Source organism: Aquarana catesbeiana, linkage group LG09, assembly GCF_042186555.1.
Source record: "Aquarana catesbeiana isolate 2022-GZ linkage group LG09, ASM4218655v1, whole genome shotgun sequence".
Taxonomy (NCBI): domain Eukaryota; kingdom Metazoa; phylum Chordata; class Amphibia; order Anura; family Ranidae; genus Aquarana; species Aquarana catesbeiana.
In genome coordinates this window covers 306,380,154-306,393,426 of record NC_133332.1, presented here as the reverse complement: position 1 = coordinate 306,393,426, position 13,273 = coordinate 306,380,154, and the positions used below count along the sequence as shown (strand labels likewise).

At 43.2% G+C, this 13,273-nt stretch overlaps 1 protein-coding gene across 1 annotated transcript in view; it reads right to left on the bottom strand.

The window, feature by feature from the left end:
- Positions 1–13,273, bottom strand: part of LOC141108700 (rho GTPase-activating protein 20-like) — a 94,105-nt gene that overhangs the window by 20,631 nt on the left and 60,201 nt on the right. Inside the window, exons 7-10 of the mRNA XM_073600569.1 lie at positions 8,169–8,246; positions 6,366–6,432; positions 4,391–4,576; positions 2,148–2,323 (exon numbers count right to left, since the gene is read on the bottom strand). Of these exons, the coding sequence (XP_073456670.1) occupies positions 2,148–2,323; positions 4,391–4,576; positions 6,366–6,432; positions 8,169–8,246 (507 nt within the window). The remainder of the gene's footprint in view (positions 1–2,147; positions 2,324–4,390; positions 4,577–6,365; positions 6,433–8,168; positions 8,247–13,273) is intronic.

Sequence of the window (13,273 nt, the reverse complement as noted above, 5' to 3'; positions counted from 1 at the left end):
TTTGTTTATAAACAAAGTGATAGGATTATCAGTAGGAGAAGTGATAACATTAGGGTTATTATTAGGGTTACTGTGATGTTAAGAGTTTTTGGGTAGGAGAACAGGTCCAGGGTGGTTGGAAGGAGCTTCCAAGTTGGAAGAAACTTTCCAATTTCCTGGCACTGCTAGTCAAAACTACCTGAAAGTTCCCCTTTTAAATTATACATACCTCCTGCCATGGCCATGTGAGTGGTAGAGTTTTTCGGCAGAAAAGCAGATCCAGGATGGTCAAAAGGAGCTTCCAAGTTGAAAGAAACTTCCCAAATTTCATGGCATTGCTCTTCAAAATTAACTGAAAGTTCCCCTTTTAAACTAGACATGCTCAGTTCCATGGCTTTATTTATTAAGAATGTGCTGACATTCCATGACTTTGTTTATAAATAAAGTATTAGGGTTATCAGTAGGATAACTGATAATATTAGGGTTATTATTATGCCGCGTACACACAACCGGACTTTACGGCATACTTTGCCCCGCGGACTTTTTGACGGACTTTACGACGAATGAACAGACTTGCCTACACACGATCAACCAAAGTCCGACGGATTCATACGTGATGACGTACGACCGGACTAAAACAAGGAAGTTCATAGCCAGTAGCCAATAGCTGCCCTAGCGCCGGTTTTTGTCCGTCGGACTAGCATACAGACGAGCGGACTTTTCGACCGGACTCGAGTCCGTCGAAAAGATTTGAAACATGTTTCATTTCTGGGGCCGTCGAACTTTTGGGGAAAAGAAGTCCGCCCACACATGATCGAATTGTCCGACGGACTCCGGTCCGCCGAACCAAGTATGCCGTAAAGTCCGGTCGTGTGTACGCGGCATTAGGGTTACTATGAGGTTTTTAACATTTTTTTGGAAGAAGAGCAGGTCCAGGGTAGTTAGAAGGAGTTTCCAAGTTGGCGAACAAACGAATGAGCCTGGATGGCAGCACTCCGATACAACACCTTTATTGGATTAAAATCCAGTGTACAGCAGTCAATCCATACGGTACAAAAGAGGGGGATACAAGCAGCTTACATGTTTCACACCTGAATCTGGTGCTTAATCATAGCTGAGTTTCCAAGTTGGAAGGAACTTCCTAATATCATGCACTGCTAGCTGAAATTACTTCCCCATTACTTCCCCTTTTAAATTAGGCATGCCCAGTGCCATAGCTTTGTTTATTAAGAATGTGCTGACATTACATGGCTTTGTTTATAAACAAAGGGTTAGGGTTATCAGTAGGATAAATGATAACATTAGGGTTACCATTAGGGTTACTGTGAACGTTTAGAGTTTTTGGGCAGAAGAGCAGGCCCAGGATAGTTAGAAGTAGCTTCCAAGTTGAAAGATACCTCCCAATTTCATGGCACTGCTAGACAAAATTTGTGGAAAGTTCCCTTTTTAAACTAGACATGCACATTATTAGGAATGTGCTAACATTGCATGAATTTGCTTATATAAATAAAGGGTTAGGGTTATCAGTAGGTTAAGTGATAACATTAGGGTTATTATTAGGGTTAATGTGGGTGTTAGTTTTTGGGCAGAAAAGCAGGTCTAGGATGGGTAGAAGGAGCTTCCAACTTGGAAGGAACGTCCCAATTTCATGGCACTGCTAGTTGAAATTACCAGAAAGTTCCCTTTTTAAACTAGACATGCCCAGTGCCATGGCTTTGTTTATTAAGAATGTGCTGACATTAGACGGCTTTGTTTATAAACAAAGGGTTAGGGTTATCAGTAAGATAAGTGATAACATTAGGGTTATTAATAGGGTTACTGGGAAGATTTAGAGTTTTTGGGCAGAAGAACAGCTCCAGGATAGTTAGAAGGAGCTTCCCTAGACCTCAAGAGCCATAGTGATTGGTTTTAATTTTTTTTTTGGATGGTTTGGATTTAAGTCAGGCAGCACATCATTTAATAAGAATTTCAAGAAATCTCCTGATGAGGCCTACACAATTTTTTTTTTATCCTGTTGTGGAGAGATATGAATAATTTTTACATGTATAAAGTAATTAGCTGTTATCTAACTCCACCAGCTGCTGCAATCTCATCATATTAGTCTGAAGGCTTCTAAATATGGAATGCTTTCAAGTGGTTACAGTTAACATTAGAGAGTCTTATCTTACCATTATGGGCTTGGGTAGATTCCCATTGGGACACACCGATGACAGGGAATGACCAAAGAGCTTGCGTGGTGTAAGAGGTGATTGAGAAGAAGCTGTGCTCAATGTGGCGCTGCCAGTACGACGTAAAGCCCAGTCAATCAGTGACTTTTTCCTCCTGCATTGTTTTTGTGCAGACTCTGAAAAAAAAATCTATTTCAAAAATGTTTTCTGCCATCTCCGCCACTTCACACTATGTTCTCTGACAGGCCTCCCATCCTCCCCATTGTCCAGAATACATTCTCTCGCATTCCTCCCTCCACACTAAGTTCTCTGGTAGCACTGCCCACTTCCTTACACTCACCATGTTCTTTGGAAGTTCCCCTTCCTATTAATGTTATGTTCTTTGGTTCCTTGCCCTCTTCTACCCTCCATGCTATGTTCTCTTGCAGTCATCTCCTCCACCCTTCACACTACTTTCTCTGGCAGCCCCCTTTTCCATACTATGTTCTTTGGTAGCCACCTCCTGGATCCTCCACACTACATTCACTGGCAGCCACCTCCTCCACCCTACTTTCTCTGGTAGCCAGCTCCTCTTCACTACCTTCTCTGGTAGCCGCCTCTTCCAACTTCCACAGTGCATTTTCTGGTAGCCAACTAGCCCATACTACATTCTGGCAGCAACCTTTTGCATCCTTCACACAACATTCTATTGTAGCCACCTCCTCCACCCTATGTTCTCTGGTAGCTGCCTCCTCCAACCTCCACACTGAATTCACTGGTAACCATCAAAGAATGCAGATTTAACATATTCACGGCATTTCAAAAGACATTTTCCATCCTCTCTACACTACATTCTCTGGCAGCCACCTCCTCCACACTTTCTTCACTGGTACCTACCTCCGCCAACCTCTACAGTGCCTTTTCTGGTAGCGCTCTAGACCACACTATATTCTGGCAGCCACCTCCTACATTCTCCACAGTACATTCTCTGGCAGCCACTTCTTCTACATTACGTTCTCTGGTAGCTACCTCTACCAACCTCCACAATGCATTCTCTGGTAACCACCTCCTCCATCCTCTACACTACATTCTCTGGCAGCCAACTCCTCCACACTTTCTTCACTGGTACCTACCTCCGCCAACCTCTACAGTGCCTTTTCTGGTAGCGCTCTAGGCCACACTATATTCTGGCAGCCACCTCCTACATTCTCCACAGTACATTCTCTGGCAGCCACTTCTTCTACATTACGTTCTCTGGTAGCTACCTCTACCAACTTCCACAATGCATTCTCTGGTAACCGCCTCCTCCATCCTCTACACTACATTCTCTGGCAGCCAACTCCTCCACACTTTCTTCACTGGTACCTACCTCCGCCAACCTCTACAGTGCCTTTTCTGGTAGCGCTCTAGACCACACTATATTCTGGCAGCCACCTCCTACATTCTCCACAGTATATTCTCTGGCAGCCACTTCTTCTACATTACGTTCTCTGGTAGCTACCTCTACCAACCTCCACAATGCATTCTCTGGTAACCACCTCCTCCATCCTCTACACTACATTCTCTGGCAGCCAACTCCTCCACACTAGCTTCTCTGGTACCTACCTCCTCCAACCTCCACAGTGCATTTTATGGTAGCCCTCTAGACCAAACTACATTCTGGTAACCACCTTCTCTATCCTCTACACTACATTCTCTGGCAGCCATCTCCTCCACACTACCTTCTCTGGCAGCCATCAGCCTAGATACTAGTACAGTATCTTCTCCCTACCAAGTCTAAGTTCAGCCTCTGATTCACCTTCTATTTCTTCCCTCGTGGTCCATGATCAGCTCCCTCTCTGCTTCTTATTCCCCCCTACTCCATCTCCCCCAATAATTAGTTCTAGTGAGATGGCACACAAGTCCAGCTACGCTATTTTCTAATTGGCTGTTCAAGCACATCAGTGTGTTATGAATCACTACCAAAAACCATTTAGTTAAAATGATTCCATCCACAATGAACAGGTTCACATGAAGCGTGACAAGTGACAGTTGGTATATAGCAAAACGGCATTGTCACCCCAAAACAGGAAGCGGCTGAACAAGGGCCTCCACGGCAGGGTGCATGGGGATTATTTTAAAGGCAGCTGTAGATTTGAAATGATAGAAAATGTCTTTGTAATGTCAATTACATGGATGTGTTAAATCTTATATGAGATTTATTAATATTAGATTTTAGTGACTGGTGTAACAAATATAATATTACAGTTCCAGTTGATACCTACCCCTCCTCACTTCCATGAGGCCCTGGGGCCGAAGCTTGATGATGAACTGGCACTGTCTTTCATGAGGGAACTGTTCAAGAATACTATCTGCACTGTATTCTAAAGAAAGGTTATTCCCGAGTCCTCTGGCCATAACCGCAGATTCCTGTAGACAGCTCATTGCAATACTGTAAGGGTACTCATGACCTGGAAAGACACAAGGTACAGTAAGTATAGCACTGCCCATGGAGAAAACATATGACATAATACAGCCATAGGTGAACTCAAAGCTTAAAAATGTTTTTATCAAAGCTGAACTGAAGAAAACATCTAAATACATATACGGGAAGCCAAAATAAGGATGTACCAAAAGATTTTTTTTTTTTTTTTAAAGATACTCTTCATTAAGTATTTTGAATTAAAGTACAAAACAAAGCCTATCGTCGCTACCCTAAAGACGTTCCCTGTAGGTCAGTAGAATGTATTTTAAATTGAATTAATCTGTGTTTTGCCAAAACCAGCTGTAGCATAGGATATTCCCAGACATCCACTCAGTCCTCCCAGTCCATATCCGGGGCCTCCACGTGCTAGCTGGCCAGCAGTTTAAAAAGGCCTTCATGAATAGATGGAAGGAGAGCTTTGTATATTGTGGATAACGTTTTTTTCAGCGCATCATCCCACAGCATGCATATTTCTAAAGGCTCATCCAGTCCTGAGATGCACACAGCACAGCCAGGTAGATGGCACCACTTACAGTTAAATAATATAGCCTGCAGCCTACTGATTGGACAGATGAGTGGCAGATGAGGTCACCCATCTGCTCACCCTGCTCTTTCCTCCCATCATCACGTTTATCGTCAACATATTTGCAGTGGCGGGGGGTGTGGAGGACACAACAGTCATCGCCCGACCCACAGCTTGAAGCTGCCTGACCCGCTGCCTGTCCCACAACTCGCCGCCGTCACCTGCTGCCTGACCCGCCACCAAGATAGGGTAAGAGCGGTCAGACAACAAGCGGGCGGGCGGGGGGGTGCTGGTTAAATATGCCACCGGGGGGGGGGTCACAGTGGCTGCAATGGATGGACACAGTGGCTGCTATTATTGGGCACAGTGGCTGTAATGGATGGGCACAGTGGCTGCAATGGATGGGCACAGTGGCTGCAATGGATGGGCACAATGGCTGCAATGGATGGGCACAGTGGCTGCAAAGGATCGGGCACAGTGGCTGCTATTGATGGGCACAGTGGTTGCAATTGATGGGCACAGTGGCTGCAATTGATGGGCACAGTGGCTGCAATTGATGGACGCAGTGAGGCAGCAATTGATGGGCACAGAGAGGCTGCAATTGATGGGCACAGAGAGGCTGCAATTGATGGGCACAGAGAGGCTGCAATTGATGGGCACAGAGAGGCTGCAATTGATGTTTTTTTTTTCAGAATTTTTTTGTTTGTTTGCACCCCCCAAACATTTTGAGCACCAGCTGCCACTGATCCAAAGGACACAGCTGCAACATAGTGAAAAGGGAATTCTGTGCAAAATCTCTCTTTAAACAGGCTTCTGGGAGGTGACATATCGCCCCTGATTGCCTGCTAATCGTGACCAGTCGCTGCTAATTCACCGCAGCTATACCTATGTGAAAGGATCTTGCTTAATTGAAAAAATAAATGCAATGATGAATGAATAAATTCTGAGCTGTGTTAATGTTAGTCTTTTATATCCCTCTGGAATTCAACTTTTGCTATACCTTTATTTTTTATTATATTTTACATTGAATTATAAACAATATGTTGCAAACCTTTTGCCATAATGTACATAATAAGATGCATATTTTCTACATGTTTCAGTATAAGGAAATTGAAAACAATTGAGGAATACACATTTTAAAATCCAGAGTAGATTGCTGGAAGGGAATATCACTTTATAACCGATGCTATACATAGAGGACAGAACATGTGGTGTCCATATACCCCTACTGAGTATTCAGTGAAGATCTTACCGCAAAGAGCATATGGAGGTTCATCCTTTCCAGATGTCACCCACAGATGGTAGTCACTGTGTCTGCCCTGCACAAAAACAATTGTTAAACATTTGGCACTGTGAGCAGGCATATTCATTTCCTATTGGAATATACTATATGGCCAAATGTAGGTGGACTTCCTCCAATTGCTTGAGTTCAGGTGTTTCCAGTGAAGGGCACTGTCAATGCAACAGCATACAAAGATATTTTAGAAATTTCTGTTCTTCCAACCTTGTGGTAACAGTTTGGGGAAGGCCCTTTTTGTTTATTCCAGCATGAATGTGCCCCTGTGTACAAAGCCAGCTCCATAAACACATAGTTTGATGACTTTGGTGGGGAGAAACTTATGTCCTGCCCAGAGCCCTGACCTCAACCCTACTGAACACCTTTTGGGATGAATTGGAATTCCAATTGTGAGCCAGATCTTATTGTCCAGAAGACTGGAGGCTGTTGCAAAGGAGGGCCAACTTCATATTAATGCCCATTGAAATGGATGTCCATTAAGCTCACATAGGTGTGACAGTCAGGTGTCCACAAAAGTTTTGCCATTGAGTGGATATTTAATTCTAAAATAATTCATTAAGGTTCAAGCCAAGTCTTCTTTTCCAACCTGAGTACCTCACCTCAACCCAACTGAACACTTTTAGGACGAATTGGAACTCCAACTGTGAGACAGGTCTTCTCATCCAAAATCAGTATCTGACCCCAACCCAACTCAACCTTCGGGATGAATTGGTATGCCAATTGTAAGTAAGGTCTTCTCATTCAAGCTCAGTACCTCACCTCAACCCAACTGAACACTTTTAGGGTGAATTGGAACTCCAACTGCGAGACAGGTCTTCTCATCCAAAATCAGTATCTGACCCTAACCCAACTCAACCTTCGGGATAAATTGGGATGCCGATTGTAAGTAAGGTCTTTTCATCCAACTTCAGTACCTCACCTCAACTGAACACTTTTGGGGTGAACTGGAACTCTGACTGCGAGAAGGTCCTTCTCACCCAAAGTCAGTACTTGACCTCAACCCAACTGAACACATTTGGGATAAATTGGGATGCCCATTGTAAGCCAAGTCTTTTCATCCAACATCTTGTATTTAATACTTTTTTGCTTAATGGGCATGAATTCCAACAGACACCCTCAAAAACCATGCGTATAAGCCTTCTAGGAAGAGTGGAGGCTGTTACAGTAGCAAAGTAGAACCAACTCTAAATGTCATTACCCATATTATTACAGTAAGTGGATTTGTCTAATGCATTATAAAACCTACAATCCAAAGAAGATCTGCAAAATATACACCCACCAACTTACTGTCTGCTCTGCTTCTCAGTGCAAACCCCCCAAATTTTTGATTTCCGTTGGAGAAGAAAACCTCCTGCCTCCTATCAGCAATACTGGAGAACCCATCGCTATGAACTCCTCCCCAGTATTGGGTAGATAATTAGAGCTTGTATTTTGCAGACTTAATGTAGTACTTAATAGTAATCAAGCAGAACACATCTTAGGGGGCCAACCCACCACCCCTACTCAACATCTACATACATATATGTTTAAAAGAAGTATGTACAAGTGCAGATTTTTTCTATTTACTTTTAATTACGCTACTCCTCCACCCACCACATTGAAAAAAATAACATCATAGTACATTGTTTTGGAGCCTTAAAGGGCCCCGTCATGATGCGTCACGACTGGTGAAGGGGTTTTAAGTGAAGGTTATATCATTTAGTGCAAGGGTTTTACATTTAGCTTTATAGGTACAGTCAATATGTTAGGTTCACTTACGGGAAGTTCAAGCTGTTGAGATACCAGTTTAATCACTTTTTCCGTAGTGTCCATGTTAGACACAGTAACTGTAGTACTCTGCAGAGACAAAGAACATCAGCTTATTGAAAAAACATAATAGAGGCTCTACATAAAACACTCATATTTGCATCATTACTGAACCTTCTTTGTTAAAAAAAAAAAAAAAAAAAAAAAAAAGAAGAGTCTCTTACTAGCCGACTGCTCCAACTCATTTATACCCATCTTTGGCACACAGGGTTTTTGATCACTTGGTACCCCAGTTAAAGCAACCAAACTGTGCTAAATAATTTTCCCAAAAAGATGTACCTGCAAAAGGACAGAATTTATACTCAATTATCCCACTGTCACTGGTTCTTCCCATTGACCTCCTTATCATAACTACATCTTATAGTGATGCGGAGGTTGAGGAACCACAGAGTGCAGAAAGGACACGAAAGAGACTCTTCTAGACTCTATTTTTTTTGGTTAATATTATTACATATATTGCACATTGCAAGATACATATATTACATATGAAATTTTAAAGTGACACTGTTATCACTGTCCAAAAAAAAAAAATTACATAAATTACAAAATAAAATACATATATATATATATACACACACATATTTTATATATACACTTTTTTTTAACTATGACATTTATTTTTTTTTTGCAAATAAAAATTTAAAAATGTAATGCGACACTTTCACCACCATTCTTCTCTAAAAAAAATAAATTATATATAAATATATATGTATATATATATATATATATATATATATATATATATATATATACACACACACACATTTTATATATATATATATATATATATATATATATATATATATATATTTATATTTATTATTATTATTATTATTTATTTATTAAGTGCTGGTTTAAAATTGATTCTGAAGAACTGAATTACACCAAATTTTTCCAAACCATAGTATATATACACTTGGGATGCAGGTGTGAGCGGTGTGTGTGTGCTCTCTCCCGGCCCCGGCTCCGATGCTGCTCCAGCGCGGTGAAGTGGGGACCTTGGCAGCTGTGTGTGTGCCCTGTGAAGCTGCCTGAATCCTGCTTAGCTTATGCCCCAAGGATCTCACAGGTTACCATCGGTCTTACCGGCTTCCCGACCGGCATCCTGACTTGTGGGGAGATAAGAGAGGAGAGGAGGAGAGCCTGGGAAGGATCAGCTGTCTGTGGTCAGCTGACCGCTGTGTGATTTTGCTGAGTAGAGCTCCGAGGGGGAGCCGAAGGGAAACCTGGACACAGTGCCTCCGCTGTGTACGAGCACGGCGGTGGAATGTTGCCTGGTGACAGCTCACAGACACTGCGGGAGGCTGAATAAGGAAAGTTGAGTGAGTTAACCCAGAGACAGATACAGGAAAGAGCGGTGGAGATATGGTGGCTAGAGAACTGCTGAGGAAAAGGCGGCTATATTGAATGGAGGACGGTGGAGCTGGATGGATTACCTGCAGAGTCCCAGGCAAAAGACCGGCAGACATCCTTGAAGCCAACTAAAGACAGGTAACAAACCTGATCTATATATAAAAGCAAAGTGTATTGAATCTGTGTTAAAAGAGGGAACCGGGAGCTCATCTCTTGTTGTCTTAGAGGCTTGGACTTTTAAAGCGTGAAGGGACTGTTTGTTGGACTGGTTAGGCTGGAGGGATACAAATTTCCAAAATAGTGTCCTGGGTGGCTATGACCAAGAAGAAAGGGGAAGATCAGCATCATCATCCCCATGATAATATGCCTGTTCAAGCTACCCGCTCAGCCAAAGAAAAGGAGAAGGGGTCCCTAAACGCAACCGCAGCAGCGGCTGCGGCAAAGCTGGAAAAATTTGCCCACAGTACCTCGCAGTCCCCAGCCAAAAATAATCAGCCACCTGCGGGGAAGATGTCAGCGGGGGGCTCTGGGGACAGAAAAAGCCTGGGGAAAGGTCCCGATATCCCGGTGGTTAGTACGAGAACAGCGAATAAAAAAAGCCCGGAGAGGGAGCCCCTGGGAGGAATAGGGGATAGTACCCCCATCGCAGCTGTAGCCAGTGAACAGGATCCCACTTTAAAAGAGATACTATGCGCCATAAATGCCTGTAGGAGTTCGATAAGTGGGATGTGGGAAGAGCTGAAAACTCTAAGTGAGGAAGTTGGCAATATTAAACAAGAAATCCAGCAATCAGTGGAGAGAATTAAATGTGTGGAGGAAAGGGTTAGCCAAGTAGAAGACACCGTATCCCCACTGCGACAGGAGTTTAAGAAAATGCAAGCTCAGTTAGAGGCTAACAAGCTCAAAATGGATGAATGGGAGAATAGGTCGCGAAGACAAAACGTAAGAGTGATGGGTCTCCCCGAGAAAGTTGAGGGCCCCCGCCCTGAAGAATTTATGGAAAATTGGCTGAAAGAAGTCTTTGGGGTTGAGGCTTTTTCACATTTTTTTTCTATTGAGCGAGCCCACAGAGTCCCTTCCAGACCAGTATATTCAGGAGACCGCCCAAGACCAATGATAATTAGATTTTTTAATTACAAAGATAAGCTGAATTTAATGCAAAAATCCAGAGAAAAAGGAGATGTCCTTTTCAACGGTGCAAAGGTTTCGATCTATCCAGATTACTCCCCGGAATTACAAAGGAGAAGAGCAGGTTTTCTGGACATTAAGCGCACTTTACGGAGCCACAATATTTCATATGCGCTATTGTATCCAGCACGATTGCGTATTGAGGCGTTAGGGACTACCCGTTTTTTCGAAACGGTTAAAGGAGCCACGGACTGGTTTGAAGAGAACAAAAGGAACTTATAAATGCGTTTTTTTTTTTTTTTTTTTCTCTCTTTCTGGGCTGCTCGGCAGCATTAGGGGTTGGGAGGGAGAGTGTAGGGTGGTTGAAGTGAAGAGTGAAAGAAATGTTTAGTGTGGTGAAGAGGGTTATTTTAACCCTTGGGTTGATGGGTTTATTGGGGAGGAAGGGGGAGGGGGGTGGTGGGTGGGGAGGGTGGAGGGAGGGGTGGTGGATGAAGTGGGGTGAGGGGAGTAGTAAGGTCACAAGGAAGGCCCCTAGGGCATGCCAAGTGAGGCACAGGGGGGGGGAGGAGAAGGGATTATTTAAAGTAGGGGGATCCACAGTTGCAAAAATTAAGGTAAAATCGCACAGAGCACTGTTAAAAAATGTGTTGAAGATAAATGAAATGAAGTGTAAATATTTAAAGTTTAAAAAATTTAGGTGGGTTAATGACACTGTTGTGGATGGAGGTGGGAGGGAGGGATGTGGGGGTATAGGTCCCCCGGAGTCGCTCGCTTCCCTTCCCATAATAATAGCACTGAGGGTGGTAGGTAGGACTATTGAGGATTTGAAACACAAAAGCAAAAGGGGTATGTGGGCACATGCGGTAAAGCAGAACATGAGGTGGGAAATGCTTTCTTTGGTATCTCTTCAAAAAAGTACTGGTATGGAACAGTGTCAATTTTCAGCCGTGACTGTCCATTGTATAAGGAAAAGGGTAACTATACCCTGGTATTTGCATAGCGGGTATTTATTGTGTACAAGGTTGAATGAAGCCTAGAACATTTGGTTTAAGCTCATGGAATATCAGGGGGATGAGCGATTATGTGAAAAAAGCCACTGTATTCCAGGAGTTAGATGCTTGTGCTGCTGAGGTGATATGCTTGCAGGAAACGCATTTGACCAGCGAGACTAAATTATTAATTAAAAATAATAAATTTCAGATACAATATCATTCAGTGTACTCCTCCTACTCGAGGGGAGTGAGTATACTGATTAGGAAGGGGTTGACGTTTTCCTGCAGGGATGTCAGTATTGATAGATTGGGCTGTTTTATTTTTTTGCATTGTTTAATTGAGGGCAGATCTTTTGTCATAGCAAATTTATATATTCCCCCACCATTCAAAATGGAGATATTGCTCCTGCTGCTTGAGTTTTTGGAAGATAAAAGAGAGGTCCCAGTTATTATAGTAGGGGACTTCAACACTGTCCTTGATAGCAGATTAGATAGGTTCCCCCCAGGGCTTAGTGGAGGTGGAGGGCCGGGGGGAAGGTTGGCACAGTTTTTGGAGGAGGTTGGGTGGTGTGATATGTGGAGAGCGCGCAATCCTAATAGTCAGGAATATTCTTGCTTCTCAGCGACCCACCATACCCTATCCCGTATTGATATGGCCATTGGTAACCAGGAAGCCCAGCCCTTAATAAATAGTATTGAATATCGTCCAAGGGGGGTGTCCGATCACTCGCCACTGACAATGATAATAACCATGCAGGAGGATAGGGGTCGGAGATTGTGGACAGTTAACCCAGCATGGCTGGACTTACTGGGGAATAGAGAGGAAATTAGTTTAAAACTGAGAGAATTTGTTCAATTTAACACCGGTACTGCCTCGGAGGGTGTGATTTGGGACGCCTTAAAAGCATACCTCAGAGGGCTCTTGATTCAACAGATATCCAAAATAAAGAAACAAACAAGGGCGAGGGGAGAGATTATTAGGGAAGAGGTTCGGGAGTCAGAAAGAAAGTATGTTCTAGACCCAACGAATGAAAACCGGGAAGACTGGGTATTGAAACAACAAAAATACAAAAAGGAAGAAATTAGAAGAGCAGAGAATAGGAAGGTTTTTCAGAGGCAGGGGAGCTTTGAAGAGGGCGAAAGAGTGGGCCGGACGTTGGCCTTGCTGGCCAAAACTAATTCGTCCTCTTCAACAATCCCCATGATCAAAACAAAGGAGGGGGATATCTCTTCAGATCCTAGGGTAATTAACAAAACATTTGTAGAATTTTATAGGGATCTATATAAATCGCGTCATAGCCCTGAACAAGCAGAGATGGAGGAGTTTCTGGGAGGTACTGAGTTGCCGGTGCTCTCAGACGCAGATAGGAATAGTCTGGAAGCACCGATAACATTGGAAGAGGTCTGGCAGGCAATAAAGAACATGCCGAATCAAAAATCACCAGGCCCGGATGGATTGCCATCTGAGGTATATAAACAATATGGGGAGGTGCTGGCCCCGGAACTGTGGAAAACATTGAACTGGTCGGCTGCAGCTGGTAGCTTGCCGTTGTCAATGTCTGAAGCCATTATTGTACTGAT